The sequence below is a fragment of the Rhipicephalus microplus genome, chromosome 4 (assembly GCF_043290135.1).
Source record: "Rhipicephalus microplus isolate Deutch F79 chromosome 4, USDA_Rmic, whole genome shotgun sequence".
NCBI classification, from domain to species: Eukaryota; Metazoa; Arthropoda; class Arachnida; order Ixodida; family Ixodidae; genus Rhipicephalus; species Rhipicephalus microplus.
Genome location: NC_134703.1, coordinates 28,650,767 through 28,668,367, shown reverse-complemented (window position 1 = coordinate 28,668,367; position 17,601 = coordinate 28,650,767). Strand labels below are relative to the sequence as shown.

The following is a 17,601-nucleotide window of genomic DNA, read 5'->3' as shown; positions in this document are numbered from 1 at the left end:
TAAGGCTGCACCTGACTCCACTGGACTGTTCTCAACACATGTAAGCACACACGTAAACATCCATACAAAAAGTGAAACGTATACGAGATGTGGTCATATTAAAATAACTAAAAAGCGTGCCATCTTTATATACATACATCAATATCCGTTTATATATATATATATATCAAGAATACATCGTAATATGCTTCAACTAGTAAATTTTCAACACTTTTATTGCACTGCACATATTGCTTGCACTATCATTTCGAATCTGCTTCAAGTCTCCTTGACAAATGCGTGTCCCCACACTGCTCATTTAATGCCAGACATTACAGGCCTAGGCAAGCACCTGTAAAGGGCAATGAGTGTGAATATGTCTAATGGGAAAACATTGTGTGCACGACTATGACTTGATGGCAGTCATGAGCAACTGCTTGTTTGTCTCAGGTATGTCATCACACAAATTTGTGTAGTCGATCCTTAAAAAAAATATTGGCATACAAGAAACCTGTCAAGCACATAAAAGCTAGTGGCGAGCACAAAATTCCTTTGATGGCTTCCAACTCGATGAAAAGTGAACTGCCTCCCATTGGCTCGGTCGCTTGCGGCACAGATTTTGTTTCACTCGAAGAGTGTCGATTGTCGCATAATAACAAGATAGCTCACATTGCAATCACACAAGGGAGTACGTGCAATGTGCTGCAGCCGTAAATACCAGCCTGGTTCTTGCAAGGTGAAATCAGGATGACATGGTGAAAGTTCTGTGAAATAAAAGAGGAACCCTGCATCGCAAGCAGTGGTAGCTGGTGAGAAACGCCACCTGATGCCCTCTTGATACTATCTGTAATGTTATGAATGTCTTCCCTGGTGGCATTCGTGGGTTATCTGGTTGGCATACATCAAAATGTGTCGTATTTACCAAACATGTTACAAAAACTTCTGTTCTAGTCAAGACACTGCATAGTACCAAGAAGCAGTCTGATCATGTGATGTTCAGCTCCAAACATGTATTTCAGTTCATTATTATTTTGACAGGAAAAACAAATCTCTTGTGTTTTTGTCCCCAAGAAAATGGATAAATTTGATCAAAGCATTCTTACGATCTTAGTAAGCAACCTTGAAATATGCACTTCGCATAATGCTTTGCGTCGATATTTGGGAGCTGCCTGAAGGCTGCGTACAAAGCTGCTGGTAAGAAATCTAAAGGACCACAAGTGAAGTGGAGGGCAGTAAAACAAGGCAATTCATTTTAACACATCACGACAACAATCAAATAAACTTTGTGCTCTGCAGTTTAGAAAGTCTTGCGAGATGTCACGTTCTTATGCAGCAGTTTCTCATTACTCGCATCAACTTGTCTTCATGTGCGGTGGATGCAGGTCTTCCACTGGTTCCCTGAAACATCAAAGCCAACAGATGAAAAAACTCATAAACTGAAAAGAAAGGAAGAATAAATGCAGCACACAAAAGACAACTCAATTTTCAACCTACCCTTTGTGCTAAGAGAAATAGTTTTTTCATTTAAACAATCTTTTATCAGTATATGTCTACAGTAAACTATACAAGAACATCAATTCTTCAATTATTTTGTATATTTTAAATTACTTGCCATCCAATATAACTTAGCACATTTCCCTAAAATACTGAATAATCAAAATCACCTCTGGAAAAGTACACCTCATATCTTGTGATAGGAGGTAAATACCATTACAAAAAAAGTAATAATAATAATATTAAATCAGTGTATGCCAAAGTCCCATATATGTAGTAGCATGCTAAAGCTGAGGCACCTTCTTTATCTCTCCCCCAACCCAAAAAATAAATAAATAAAACACCGGAGTATATTAGAATCCAACTTAAATGACACTGGTAGTTTCAATGAGAGCTATGCTTTTCAGACTCATGTAGTTCACAAAAACATTGCAGCATCATTTGAGACATGTCATTATGAACACACACAGTTTTCGCTAATTTCATGTTTTAACAGCTAGCATTAAGCATTCAATAAAATGGAAATAATGCGCACAGAGAGCATGAAAACTATACTAAAAGGGCAAGGTAGCAGCCGCAAATTAGCTGTGTCTAAGTAGTATTATGCAAGCATATCAAACAATAAAACAATGCAGGAAAAACAATCTGCTGTTGTCTAATTTACTTAGCTCTACCAGTGACATTACAATAGTCTGACCTTTATACCTTTATACCTTTATACCTTTATAATATACCTTTATAAGCAGTTTGATGTTGAAGCTGGGCATTCCAAGTTGCAATTGTATGTTTAATATACTTGAGCAAGAAACAGCAATTCAAAATCAAAAAAAGCTTGCAACTATTACTTGTAGATATTAAAGCAAAAATTACCTTCTTGTGTAAGTTTTCTTCACTGGGAACACCAAACATGCCTTTACAACAAACCCGACTGACAAACTAAAAATTACCATAGGTCATGCAATGAGTTTTGAAAATATTTGCTATTGATCATAAAAAATACTGAAGCTGTACACTCCTATATCTACCATAAATATGAAGCATGTACGTAGTGAAAATACATCAGATTGCATCACAAATATTCCCCATGGCAAACACTATAATTATAAACATTGATAAGCCACATCAATATTTGGCAAAAACCAACATGATATATTAACAAGTGCAAAATAATAGTTGCTGTACTACTAATATTTAAGTAAGCGTGCTGCATATTGGCCAGAAGTGCAGGTAACGAAAGGTAAGCCTGCCTCAGGACGCAAATCACTCATGCGCATTTCTCCCAGCAGATTCCAGACTCCCGAAAGAAAAATGAAAACGCATACCTACAAAAATACAATAGAAAGAAAGATAGAGGTATAACATAACACAGCAAGATATCTGTTCTATAACCATATGTGTGCACACACATGCAAAATAAGAAATACTGTCTTCATATATGCTTAATTTGCCCTTGCGGCACCACATTAAGAAATATATATATTTCTAAAATTTTCATTTTTATCAAAACAGTAAGTTCATACTCAATTACATAAATTACAAGAGCTTAGTGGCAGTTGATTCTTGCATTCGCTTTTTTATGCATAGTGTTTAATTTACATCATGTGTTGAATTATTGTATGTGCATTTTTATCACTTATAATGTTTTATGTTTGTTATTGCAAAGCATATGTATTTATTTATTTTTGCTTGTTGATTGTAGTTTAGATTTCCTCTATGACTAATGTTATTGACAGTTGTAACTTTTATTGTTGGTATTGTTTTTTAATGATATTTCCACACCTGCTTGGGCCCAAGGAGGGTCTGCAGTATTTGTAAATAAATAAGAACAAATGCAGATACACAATTAGCTTCCAAAAGAATTATTCAGGTGATCTTGATGGCGTCACAATCTTAAAAAACATTAGCTGAGGTAATTGTCCTCATCTTACCTCGACAGAATTATTCTTGGATAGTAAAACTTGTATTACCAAGACTAGCATTAAAATAATGTAGTGACCCATACATACAGTGGCAGCCTACTGTCAACCACAATGTCAAACGACATCAAGAAAGAGCACAATAGTTTCTAGTATTTGCGCTTCATCTGAGGTAAGTATCCAGCCTCACTTTAAACTTCTTATAATCCATGGTATCCAAGCTACAACTTCAATAAAATATACCACTGTCAAACTGTGGATAACAAGCTACCACCTTCCCCCACAGTCGTAAATCATGAACAGTGGTTCTCAATTATTAAAAAAAAAACACATAAAATGTTTCAGAAAAAAAAACTCTGAGCCCATGGTATCAACATTAAAGCCAAATCAAGCCAGTCTTAAATATAACAGATATAATTAATCACCAGTATTGCATTCCTATATACTACATGATGCACTGCATCACGAAATAAATTTAAATGCATTGTTACTCATTGATGCTCGCTGTTGCGAGTTGGGAGCTCTGATAATGACATGATATGTGGGGTTTAACGTCCCAAAACCACTCTATGATTATGAGAGACGCCGTAGTGGAGGGCTCCGGAAATTTAGACCACCTGGGGTTCTTTAACGTGCACCCAAATCTGAGCACACGGGCAATCTGATAATGACAGAGAAACAACACTGGTTAAATGTTCGTATTATTTTGCACATCACATATCAAACTTCTCTTTATTCTTAATGATATTTACACCTATTGATAAAATGCAACGAATATTCAACTTACATCCCTGTGAAAAGAAAGTGTACACCTTTGTTAAAAAACAGCTAGTCAAATTAATTGGAGTAAAAACATGTAGAATAGTTTACAAACAATATTAATAACTCTAAATAAGCACCAGTAGTACGGAAATGTTTTTGAAAGCTACGATAGTATACCTAGCTATATACACATGTAAGTACTATAGTTATATATATATACTTACCAAACATAAAGTACAAATGAATGGACATTAGTATCAGTACAGATGCAAATAGTTAGATCAGCTTAAACATCTTGTAACTATGTGTACATTAAGTGCACAGAAGGACACATAAAAATTACTGAGTTCATTTTATTTATCCATAAACAAGCAGAGGTGTTGTGAGTAACACAAAGGCAATCTTGTACAATTTTTCTTACACTATTCTTGCATAAAAAGTTTCTATTACACATTCCTTGATCATAACAATCAATGCTTCATACAGTCACTCTCCAAATATGTCCTATTATTCCTTTGTCTGAGAAAACTGCTGCCATGTCACCTGCCACATTTAGTTATACTCTCTTGATTTTTTTGTGTACAACTGAAGTATAATTAACCAGCCTGAGGAGTGTGAGCTAACTTGATATTTAAGTCTCGAGCCTGTGTTCTATTGAATATGTATATTTATACTAAAAAATTAAAAAGCATTTCATTTTCATTTGTTCATTGATTTATTTATTCAGTTAGCCAGTCAGGCAATCATTCATTCACTTATCTATACTTTGAAGGCTGCAGGTGCTACATGCATGTGTATGACTTTTTCGTTGTCGTTATCGTGCCTCACACTTCAAAATATGCCAAGCCAATATGCCCAGTCTACCATTCTTTGCTCGATAAAGTGAGCGCCATAAAATAAGTGACGAGATACCATCAGAATTTAAATGAAATATAGATTTTGAGTTGGCCTTTGAATTGTGTTCACAAGAAAACTGGCCAACTTTTTTAAGCTTTTAAGCGAACGCCGGGCTCAAGGAATGTCTCAATGAAGTAAGATATTTTGATGCCGAAATTGCTAGAACTAGATCAACACTGCCACCAAATCTAAGTGCTCAGATTTTTATGTGCACTCATAATATAATGATTATAGTCTTAAGGGGAAATAGAGGTTAGAAAATGACCTTTTCCCACTGTTTAGCATGTCAATGTCATTGTGCCAAACGTCGGTGTAATTCATACTTACATTTGCATGGTCGCCACAGAGCTGTTGTTACATACACTTTCTGTTTTCACATGGCAAGACTTGTGGCAGAGCAGGTTACAACCTGAAATTATTCAAGATGCCTTGGTATAAGAACAGGAGGCACATAGTATTGTCAGCTCTGTAACCAAAACTGTGCAAAAAAACACGAGCGCTGTGATCCCTCCTTTCAAATCATTTAACACAGAGAAGGTGAGGATAGCAGGAATACCAACCTCTGCAGACGTAACCTTGTTTTCCTAGCCTTCTTGTCAGTAGCCTTGAACAAACGTGACACTGAACTCCTCTGCAACAATAAAAATATAAACGTACAGTGTCAATATGGCAAGAAATAGAATTAACTTTGAGCTTTCAGATTTTATTAGAGTAAAATCCTACTGAACATCTCACTATTGACAAAATCTATACCTAGCCCCCCCCCCCATCCCCTTAGAATTTCTTGCAGTCAGATTTTTGACAAACTTGGCAAGTATCAATTTTTAAGAGTGAAATTAAAGAATCTATACGATGCCGCACAGTCATATGACTGTAGACTTGAGAAACTCTAACCAGGTTTGCTTGAAATGGTACATGAACACTGAATGTTTAACAAAGCACAGAATCGGTTCTAACAGCGTATGTTGTATCATCAACACATTCTTACAAAGAAAAACACAATGAGCACAGTCATTGGCTAAGAGAGCAGAATACTAAAGAAAATATTTTAGCACAGCACCTAATTATAAATGCCAATGTTAATATAACTATCACTGAAAGTATGCAGCGTTTGTTAGATTCTTCCCTTTTGCAAGCCCACATTCTTCAGTTTTTCGATAACTATGACTTTCACCTATCTCTACAGTTGATTAGAGGTCTTTGCTCAGTGCACGTTCTGGTCACACACTGTTCCTTGCACTGCTTTCTCACCACAATTCACTGCTTTTTATGCCTACTTTTTCACTCCCCTGCTGATGCCTTTTAATGTTTTCTGTGGATGACTTCACCACTTTGTCTTTTGTTCTGCTTCTCTATTTATGCATTACTCCATTGCACACACCCATGCTAAAGGCTAAAAGTGTTCATAATTGACACAAAATAAAAATCTATCTCCCTCTCTCTCTTCTTGCAATATATCCTATCCACACATTAATGTAAGTGCACCTGACCCAAGTTTAGGCACTAAACGCAGGTTGCACATATACAATGAGCCTAGCTCGAATGAAAGAGTTTAGAAACAGATGCAAAACATGTGCAAAGCTGCCGGAGCGGCAATTGCAATAAGAACACTGACAAACCAAATGCACAATCACAGGCTGCAATATTTTTCAAGACTCACGCACAGCTGTGCATAGCTGTTTGCAATGTTTTTCAATAGATATCATCACATGAAGCTATCATGATCAGGTACTTTATTTTTCTTAGTGACATTCATAGTCGTAGGCATGAACATGAGTGCATGCCGCTCCTCGTCAGGAATAGCGCAAGAGGTCTATTTATAATGTAAATATCTCCTCATAAGCTTACCCTGGGATATGCTTGGCCACAAATACATGGTCATTGAAAATGTGCAGTTTGACGCCTTTCCTTCGCCACTTGCTGCGATGTGCCAAATGAGGAGGGATCAAGTAATGCCTGAAGGAGAAAATATCACGTAATTAATTGTATTCTTAAATATTTTTTGAAGAGAAAATCAAAATGATCAGGACAATTCAGAACACAATGAGCTTGCTAGGTACCCCTTAGTAGATATCCTCACAATTTCTGTGGGGCACAGTGAGATGATATAACAAAGCAGAAATTGCACTGGATGGAAGCAGTCCCACTAAAATATTTGAAATAATATGACTGTTACCACATATGCACTCACATTCTAGTGATCCATATCTCAGGTATGCTATCTATTGCATGGAGAGAGTGCATTTGTAGCTTAGCAGCTCTCTCCTTCTTTTCACTCTCTTCTTTGTCTTTTACGAAACTTAGGCAAGGATAATTTCACCAGTGCTGCATAGCTAGGTATTGTCCATATTTATCAGTCTTTTTTTCTTATAAGTTTTCACAACTCTTTTCCTTCATAATTACCTTTATATTAAAATGACTTCATTTTACCTCTTTTGTATTCTTCTGTGATAATTTTTAATTTTTCTGTTGAACTACCGCCATAATTTTTCAATGAGAACACAACTGCACTGAGCTCCCCACTCCTCACAAACATTCTTTTTTGTTTCGGTGCTTGTTTGGTTTCCCTAAATTTGTTTACATAAAATGTAGATCTTGTTCTTCAGCATCATAGCTGCAATTAATATTGCCAATAGTTCTTCAGAAGCAGTCTGCAAATGCTCAACGCCCGACTGCAATACTATGACTATACGACTTTTTAGGAGTGAATGTTTTTTATGTATAAACGAAATAAAGGCATTAGTAACACAGTGTAGATACAAAGATCAAACAAATAATACAGAGAAAAATAGCTTTGCATTTAGGTACAATCCTGTGCTACTATCAGCCAATTTTCCAAGTTTATCCAAGAGGATGCGACACAGGTACCACAGAGAGTTGTAAAAGCAGCACTCATACCTCATTGTATGCTATAAATAAAGCGTGTAAAGATCTGTTCTACTTACATACTGTTCACAAATTTTTACAAATTTCTAGAGACAAATTGTTCACTTATACATCACACTGAGTGAAATAAAACATAAAATGATGTCCTGAAGGATTTTCCAATGTCATACCTGATGACACCATTCTCTTTTGCTTCTACAACGAGTAGGGACTTGTCGCTGACGTATGTGCGGCTAGAGGCAGCGCTGATTCCGGACCCCTCGCTGATGCTGCTCCTTGTGCTACCATTGTTGCGAACGCCTGTTGGCATACAGTAGACTCTTAGTAAATAGAAGTCTCTTAAGGGGGCATGGTAGGGTAAATGGTATATGTCAGTTTTAATGTAATATCTTACGAAAGGCTGCAAGCATTCCCATAAAATTTTACATGCTCACAAAAAAGCCCCTGGGTATCAAGTGACACCCTTTTTGTATGCCTAGGTTGCTTATCCTACCTATGGCCCACCCACAAATTTTAAAGGGGGTTCACTTATTCGATGTACCCTTTTTTTTTTTGGTAACTACCCTAAGGAATGTAACCATATATAGCCGTGTTGTTGTAGAGACTCATAGGTTACATCTGAACTAAAAGATATATTACAATTTTTAGGAAGCTTTTGTAAAAAAATAAAAATACTGCTTGCACAACATCACGGAGGGTGCGTAATGTTGTGAAATTTTTTTACAGCTTCACTTTTTGAAAAATCTGCAATTTTTTAGTTCAGATTATTCCTAACTTGTAGCTCAAGTTGTAAACTTGTTGTAGCTCATGCATACAAAGCTTCATTGAAATTGGTTCAATATGTTTTGAGAAAAGGTACACAGCGGAAAAATTTACGGAAAATGCAATTTGAGAAAAACGAAGTTTTACTTGCGCATACTGCTTACGCCAGAGGGCGCGTGACGCACTTTGGTGCAGCATTTAAACCACTTAGAAGGGCCGCTCGACATCGAGCTTCCACAGGTTTGTTGTGCCTCAAAGTGCAGCGGAATTTTCGGTATCAAAAACTGCAAATTACATTTTTTGGGGGGTTTGCTCTACCATACCCCTTAAACAAAACTGCTGCTTATATGAAACAAGCGTATTTAATATTATTGGTCTGATACCTGAACACTGCACCCCTATTCATCTCTCAGTAAACGAAACTCTTGTTGAACGCAACACATATTCTGGGACCCTTCAGATACCATTTAACGATAGTCTTTTGAATAACGATTTCTATCTATCTGTCTAAAATGCACTTCACTAATTTTCGCGCATCTATATTCAAAGATAACTCAACCACCCACATTACAGGGGACGTTATTCACTTCCATATTGCATGTCGCTTTCACACTAGTAATCTTTGTTTTTCTGTAAATTATTTCTTGATCTTTACCACATATGGTATGCTTCCACAAACATTTTAAATGATGTCTATGTCAATCTTTCACACAGATTAATATGACAACTAAGTCAAAGAAAATTTGGTTAAAAAACACTACGTCACATAAATACGAGAGCAATGTTACGAAAGTCAGGTATTTGCATAAAATAAGCATTCATGTCTCATACAGAGCTGTGTAAGCATTTCATCACAATATATTTATTTATCTTGATATATGATTTAATTGTTATTCACCTTACAGATATTATGACCCTGAAATTTCAAGAAGTAAACCAAAGAAATCGCTAATATATTAGTCTACACCAGGTTGAAACAGGAGACCTAACTCTTCTATTCATTTATAATGCTGTCAACTTTCTACACAACTGCTTCCAGATAGTGCAAGATGGAATCGTACCAGTAAAGTTATTTGCCACCACCATAAGTTGCAAAAACATTTGGAATAAGGTTGCCTCCTTCTTAGGCACAAAATAAGCAAGAAGAAGACAAATAAAGAATCTTACCTGGAACATCGAGGTGAGTATTTCCTATAGACAGAAAACAAAGAAAAAGAATAGTAAGTTACTACAAAATTTTAACTAGAGAGCTAACCTTGCTTATTTAATGTTTTTTTTGCATGATAGAGAATAGAAAGATGTAAAGAGTAAGGAAAAGCATTGCTTATTGAAAGGAATTGGTCAATCTGCATTGACAGCCGAGCAAAGAAATAAGTCAGTGGGAACTGAGACAATCATTTCATCCTGTAATCACAGTTTCATTCTTGACAATGGCTAAATGTATATAGAATGTACCAAATGTGCCAGGTGTAAGTAATGCTCTTAAGAGCACTGATTGACACAACTTTATTTATTAGAAATTGGGCATATTTGATCTTTCTTGTATGAGCCGTGGCGATCAACACGAGTTGCACTTATTATTGTCATGGGGATTATGAGTACACGGTAGCGACAAAAGCGAGTATATTATGATACTTACAAGATGCTGTGCCACATATTGGCTGACAACATCTCGCATAGCAAGCCCCCTCCCCCCCACCCCTTTTTTTATCTCTGCGTTGCACGGTGGTCTTCAAAAGCGTGCTGATGCACAATGCCTTGTAGCAATAGGGAACAGGTGCACAATAGGAACAGTTTTCTGAGATACTTGTTGACCCCATGTCTTAATCAAGGCAATATAAATTACACCACATTTATGTATGGTGGAGATAAGGGCTTAGTTTAGATGCAACTTGTGTCATGAACCTTTGATACTTCTTGCTAAATAAACTTGTAGCGAATTATTCATAAGCCTTAGCTTTTTCTTTCTTTTAAGCATTATAAAATGTCTGTAGCAGGTTTTCCCAGTGCCAATAATAAACTAAACAGGCAATTTTATTTATATTTGCTTAAAGTGTCACACATGCAAGCTATAGGTCAAAGTCTTCGCTTCTGACTTTTAGTACGCCAGCTATGTACCAAAAAAACAAAAGCAAAATGTAAGGAGAGGCAAGAATACAAAAAGCTTATTGCAAGAATTCTTGATTCTAGTAGGTGCTTCAATGCATACCTATTATTCTGAGTGAAGGTTACGCACTCGTTGGATCACAAAATAAGCGCTAAGCATTGTGTGAGTTTATGTGCAGGGTCATTCGCACCGTACACACACTACACATGATAAAATGGAAGCAAATGCAATAATAGAAGTTTAAGTTCTTGATATATGTGGAAACAAATGTACCTCTAGACATGTGAAAACCTGCTGCAAAAATACATTGCATCATAGCTTCTCTATAAATAAATTAAGTTTACATCGTGATAATGTTACACAGAGAAACAGCTGTGTCAACTTTTCATATATTTCTATAAAAAGGATGTGTATTGTGCTACTATTAGTGGTACACATCTAATGTAAGCACAGAAACTCAGCGGTGCAAGTAAATCCAGAAAAGTGGGAGCAAGTGCCCGTTTTCCCGTTCGCATCGTAGGCCAGCAGCCCAATTACCAGCCGAGCTTTTTTGCAAACATGTTTACTGATGTAATAAACCTTGCCACCAATAAACTTCTAAATTTTAATCATAATGAAAACAAATTTCTGTGTGCCTCAATCAATCAACAGTTACTTTAGCTCCCCTCTCCCAAACATATGAACCTCCAGGTAACGGTGAGTTTGGATAACCCCCTAGCAGGAAAACAGGAAGGCTACATAAAACAGGTAGCACCAGTACAAACATAGCAGGCATTGCTTCTTTGGGAGAAAGGATAGCTCTTTTGAACAAGACAAAAGCTATCAGATGATAGGCAAGTGCTGTAGCAATCACAGCATTTACTTTTGAGGCATAAACACAGCCTGGTATTGGTAACTCAGAGTGCTGTTCTCACAGTAGAAATCAGTCAAATGAACCTGTGTGGATGTTTACGTGCATGAGTAAACTTAATTGTGTTGATGTGCCTGGCATTCTGTTAATGCTCCTAAAAATGTAAGGCTCAGCCTGCTTCTTTATATGTATGACGCCGGTGCTGATAATGTAGTGGCACTATCATCTGTGTTCATAGCTAACATTTTTATGAACACAATAGAAAGTGTGAATGCATTGAAAGGGCAAAGTGCGTTGAGTTTTGAAAGGGCCCCGCAACACTTTTTGAGCACGGCCAGAAAACGCTGCCTATTTGTGGTCAAGGCTCCCGAGAAAACGTCAGCCAAATATTTTACCGCAGCATGGGGCCTGGAATTTACAATCAATTCTCAAAGTCAGCTAAAAATTACTTTCTTTTTTCTCAACAAATGATCATACAAACTCAAAAAACACTCGTCACAGTCACTGCGTCAGCCATTGGTTCAATTGAGCATGGCTCGCTTGGTGATTAGTTGGGCCAGTGCGAAAAGCCGTGACTTCGTGACTTGTCCATGCGCATGTTCACAGACACACTAAGAAGCCCCATATTCAAAGAAAAAAAAAAGTGCTCAAGATCACAAGGCGCAGATGACGTATTTTCTTTCCCCGTGCCATCTCTACCTGCTTATCTTCCAGCGCTTCCATCGGGAAAAAAAGAAGAGAATATGTAATTGCAGCGTGCAACACATCTTTGTAACTCTGATCGTAATGAATGAACAAAAAATGTTTGCGGCGGTGAATTCATGAGGCGCTTTTTTCCATGGTACTTCTCAGTTCATGATACTTAAAAAGTGTTGCAGGGCCCCTTTAATGGCATGCTGCAACAGCCTTGGTAGGCATGATTTAATTGGGTAATGTACACATTAGTCGGGCACAAGAATGTTGCATTATGCGAGTTTGACGTGGTAGGTGCTGTTGAAAAATATTATTGCCAGTAGCAGTCTTGATAGCTAAACAAAAAGTTTTTTTGTAAGGGAGTGATAAAAAGAAAGAGCAAGATGAATATGAAGTTTGTGCCTGCTGGAGTGAACTGTAGGATTCTTGCCAGGACCTGCTTTATCACATGGTTGTTAAATATTTTGTCTGGTTAGTATGTAATTCCTCATGTTCAATATTGGAGTTTGAAGCTGAACTGCTAGTTGTAAGCCGCAGAAACAGCATCATAGCTTCTTCAGGCTTAATGCACTTTTGCTTTCTTCCACTTGTGTCATGACAGAAATGCACGACCATCAACGAAAATGAGACAAGGAAGCAAGAAAGAGGTAGTGGCTGTCATGCAATCGTTAAAATTGCAAAAACGTGCTTTAAATAGTTCTGTACCAGAAAACCCAGTCAGCTAGGTAACGTATGTACATTTAGGGTATTGTTTTTAAATAATGTGATGAAAGGTAGGAATAAAGAGATGAAGTTATCACTGCAGTTTTATTGTTAACTGTGCAACTTTCACAATACTGGGGTCCAAGTGAAACAACCTATTGGTGCATTACAGTAATATCATCATCAGTTTCAGCATTACTAACCACAATTCAGTATTCTGACGTCTAGCTACAATTCTATGGCATCATTAAAACACATAAAACAATTAAAAGTTATACATGTCCAATAGTTGGTCTCAGATCCAGTTTACTCAGCATATCAGGCCAATTCTCTACACACAAACACATGTTTAGAAATCCCACTTGACACTTTTAAGCTTCAACTATACAAGCCAACAACTTGGTATGCTTGATGAAGGGGTAACCGTTCATGAAAGAAATTCACTCATAAAAGCGGGCATGCCTCTTTTCCGGGTCGCAATAAAAAAGTATTGTATCCCTGATGCAAAGCATTTTTCATTGTATCCTTGTTCATTTTATGTCTGACATACTGATCCCAGTGCCAGTAAGACAAAAAGGGCTCCTTTTGGCGGGATAACTCGAGTAAAAGTCAAGGAGCACTAAGACAAATATGGGAGAATATAAACATGGTCCTAAAGCTATAGCTGCTCAATCGGCTACAAAGAAAGGAGCAACTGTTACAAATTCATTTGTGCATGCCCTTATTCATCGACATATATCAGAAGCTTCTGAAAGTAAATCTGCTGAAAGTTAGGCCCTGCTTTGATCTTTGTGATGTGCACTGCACTAAGAGAGGCTGAAAGAGAATACCAATTAACATGCTCAAACTTCTGTCATTTCTGTTACACTTGTCATCATTTGAATAATAAAATGCTCTGTTAGATTTGATGATAGTGAAAAGTTAGTAAACAGTGGTGTCTGCTTCAAAATTTGTGTTCAAGGACTGCGACTCCTACGATGGCATGCAGATGCAGTGGATTGTTATGGTTTTCATTTATAATGGTTACATTAGCAAGAATGAAACATGACTAATAATCCCATACTGACATTTTCTCATGGCCTTTTGCTTATAAATTAAGGTTTCACAGTGCCGAAGTTAGTACTAATCATAGTTTGTGCATAAAATAGTAAGTGAGCATGTGGCACATTTCAAGATGTGATGGTGCACGGTCAAAATGTGCAGAAGTCTGCCATGTGTGCTCGTTGCTGAGTACATACACCCAGAGAAGAAATGCATGGTCCAAGAAAATTTAGGCCTTACCTTTTATGCAACAACATCTCAGAAATGCATGCGGAATCAAAAAATTCAATACAGTCATTAATTTGGAGATGTAAATGTTTATCAATAATCATAATAAAGTCAAAAACATGAGGTTCCTTCCACAAAAATCATCATTCACGTACCTTCATAAAGTACATGAGCTGATTATATTGCAGAACTTATTACAAACTAAAATGCACAATTTCTGGTGACTGTGATGCAGGAAAGCGTGCAAGAAATCATACCTTAGGGGAAAATGAGCTAAATGCAAATACAGATGCTTAGAATTTATTAAGGCTGTCATTTGCCGTTCATGTTCATCATACATTAGGACGTGCACACAGATGAGCACTTTGAAGAAAAAAAAAGTTGCATGTAAATATGAACCAGAAATCGCAACTTAAAATTTACTCACAGAGGCAATAGAGGCTGTTACCTTTGCTAAGCTTACAGCCATTTCTAGCATAACCCTCTTTAGCTAACAAGGTGTTCATCCCCATAAGCAATCATAAACTGTCTTTACACTTATTTCTACTACAGAAATGGAAAAAAAAGTTGTGCAGGTGCAGGCACATGGCTCCAAATCAATGCAGAAAAAAAAAGAAGAAAAAGCAGTTGCATGATGTACCGGCGGGTAAATCCACTCTGCATTTTCTCTTTAAATCTCTCCAGTTCTGAAATGGCTCATTACCTACAAAATATGAGCCAAGGGTGAATCCATATCGTTGGATTATGTTGTTCTAGCGACAAGCCAATGACAGGTAGTTTGGAAATGTTTCAGTCTTAAGTTAATTGTTAAATGCCTCTGAGACAATGACAAAAGCACACCAAGAAGTTGGTGTGAAACCCTCTTGAAAAAGAAGAGGAGAGGAAGTATGTCAAGGAAATAAAGACGCATCATGTTATCCGTTTCGTGCATGTCTCAACTGGCAAGATTTAAAACATATCCAGTATCTCTGTAATTCCCATAAGCAGTGTGTAAGCTACAGTAAGTCAGCGGTGAATATGAATAATGCCGCCACGCACTTGCATATCTGGTGGCCCCCCTCGTCCCCTAAGAAGGGCAGCACAAAGCCAGGCCCACACATCGACGTAATAGGAGGAGGGTGGGTGCTACAATGAACATACGTCTCCACTGAAGGGAGGAGCCCTGTGCACGCCCATGCTCACAACAAATTTGATGTGATGTCACTGCCCTTTTTGTAGAGCTACGTCAGTGTTGGATGCACCAATGATAAGCCTTGATTGGGAGAATGAGCATTCAGGTACACTTTGACAGTGAATTAAAATTTATACGAAATGTTGGCTGTGTCCAAACATTCATGTCAAGCACTCAAGCCTCCATATTAGTACAGACATGTGTAAGGTATTCATTTACTTTACATTACATCTGTGCTCAATGGATGAAGCCAATGTTAGATACAAGCAAAAATGAAAGCATGCTGTAAGGAAACAACCAAATGTAATATACCATATAGTTAAAGCAATGTTTAGGCGATACATGCATTGACATATTCCTCAGTGTCAGTAGGCTGGTTAGACCACATTAAGTAATACTCCAAAACAAGCTTGATGGGATGGAGAATTGTTGAAAGTATTGGCTCTAACCAAAATTTGGACAAAAAGATTTCCGCTTATTAACTCAGCAACAGTGCTGATAAAGTTCCCAAAGATTTCTCATTACACCAAACCTCCATCTCACAGAACTTCTGGCCCATACAGAAGCAAGCTTTTCATTAATGTTACTTTTCCGAAGTGGCATAACACACTGTTGATCCCCGCTACACCTTGTAGCTTTGGCATTACTCAAGGGAACTACGGAGATGGAACGTCAAAGGGGGTTCGTGGTTCAAGAAATGTGCTGTGGTGAAGAAAGAGTATAGAAAGGCGGTTTATACCATCACACTGCAAACTGCAAAAGTGAAAGAGAGAACGAGAGATATTTGTGCAAGAAAGCAGTTTCGTGCTGCAGTGCTGCTCAAACAAACAATCGTGCAATGCGCTGGCCACATTTCACAGAGCCCGCGTAGAAGCAAGTGTTCACAGATCAACTGCTTTACATGAAGATTAACCACCCACTTCTTTTGTTTTTGCCCTTAACAAAGCATGATGGATCTTCATTATTGAGCTATTTCTGGCAGTGGGAAGCAAAAGAGTAGCGCAGTTAAATTAAAATAATGCCTCATGGTTTGCAACTTTGAGCAGTATACATATGTATTTGTGTATTATAACTTCCTCTACTAGTGCAAGAGCAAATGAGACGCTGAGAAGGCTAAGTGCATACTTTGCACCTTTATGAAAAAACTGCTACTTGCTGAAATGAAAGATCTGCTTGCGACGACTCATTCTGATAAGTTGCAAGGAAAGCACACAATGCTGTAGGAAATTCACTGCAGTAATAGTCAAACCTTGTACAGAGCATGAACCAAACATAAATGTTGTGAGCATGGATCAGTGTCCTTTGCAAAATAAGCTAGATTTTTCACTAGCCAAGCTTTCCATGTCTGTTAAATAAGCATATCAATTAGAAAGAATCCTATTTGAATGCCTTTTTTTTATAATTTCATATATCAGTAACACTCTGTCACCAACAGGTTCTTTAGAAATCGTAACAGCAGCACAGCTATCATATGTCGCGCTCTAAGTACAACCGTAACAAAATGGTTGTTTAAGCACTGGGGCTGTACATATCAAAGTGATTTTATTATAGCCTTAATATACTAAGTAATAAAAAGCCACAAAATGAACTATAATCTGGAGACAATGTCAACGTACACATAACAAACGTTCCTTTAAAATGTGTGCAGCTCAAATATTCTGACAAAAACGCATAGTGAGAAATAGGTTTCATGTAAGCTTTAAAGTTCCAATAACTCAGTAATGATCTACATGATTTGATATGCATCGTAATTTGGATGATATCTTTAATAATGAAAGCAACAGCTACTTGATGCATTGTGGCCGTTCTAGTTGGACCCAACAAACAATGAAATTTCTGATGTTTAAAGAGGTCACAGAATATTTCCTATGTGTGCTTCTTCCAATGACATTCATTAAAACGAGCAATTTCTACATTTCTGGAGGATCATTCTTGGGATTATATGTGCCACTAGTGCAATTATTTAATCAAAATTACTGTTAAATAAATGCTGAACTCTACAATTCTGCATGCTTGACTATGTAGCTAAACAGCAACACTGCCTTGCAGAATCAATTGTTCACCAAAAAAAAAAAAAGGTTTATGCGACATGACATAGCATTTATATGCTGAA

General features: G+C 37.2%; 1 protein-coding gene across 5 annotated transcripts in view; it reads right to left on the bottom strand.

The window, feature by feature from the left end:
- Positions 1-1,202: 1,202 nt before the first annotated feature.
- LOC119171797 (uncharacterized) overlaps positions 1,203-17,601 on the bottom strand; it is a 179,350-nt gene continuing 162,951 nt past the window's right edge. For 4 of the 5 annotated variants that reach the window (XM_037422638.2, XM_037422639.2, XM_037422640.2 and 1 more), the window contains 6 exons: positions 9,864-9,887; positions 8,105-8,234; positions 6,897-7,004; positions 5,609-5,679; positions 5,376-5,457; positions 1,203-1,377 (listed from right to left, as the gene is read on the bottom strand). In XM_037422638.2, coding sequence (XP_037278535.2) covers positions 1,332-1,377; positions 5,376-5,457; positions 5,609-5,679; positions 6,897-7,004; positions 8,105-8,234; positions 9,864-9,887 — 461 coding nt within the window. In that variant the 3' untranslated portion in view covers positions 1,203-1,331. Of the gene's footprint in view, positions 1,378-5,371; positions 5,458-5,608; positions 5,680-6,896; positions 7,005-8,104; positions 8,235-9,863; positions 9,888-17,601 lie in introns of all 5 variants that reach the window. The other variant, XM_075892399.1, reaches the window with a different exon arrangement.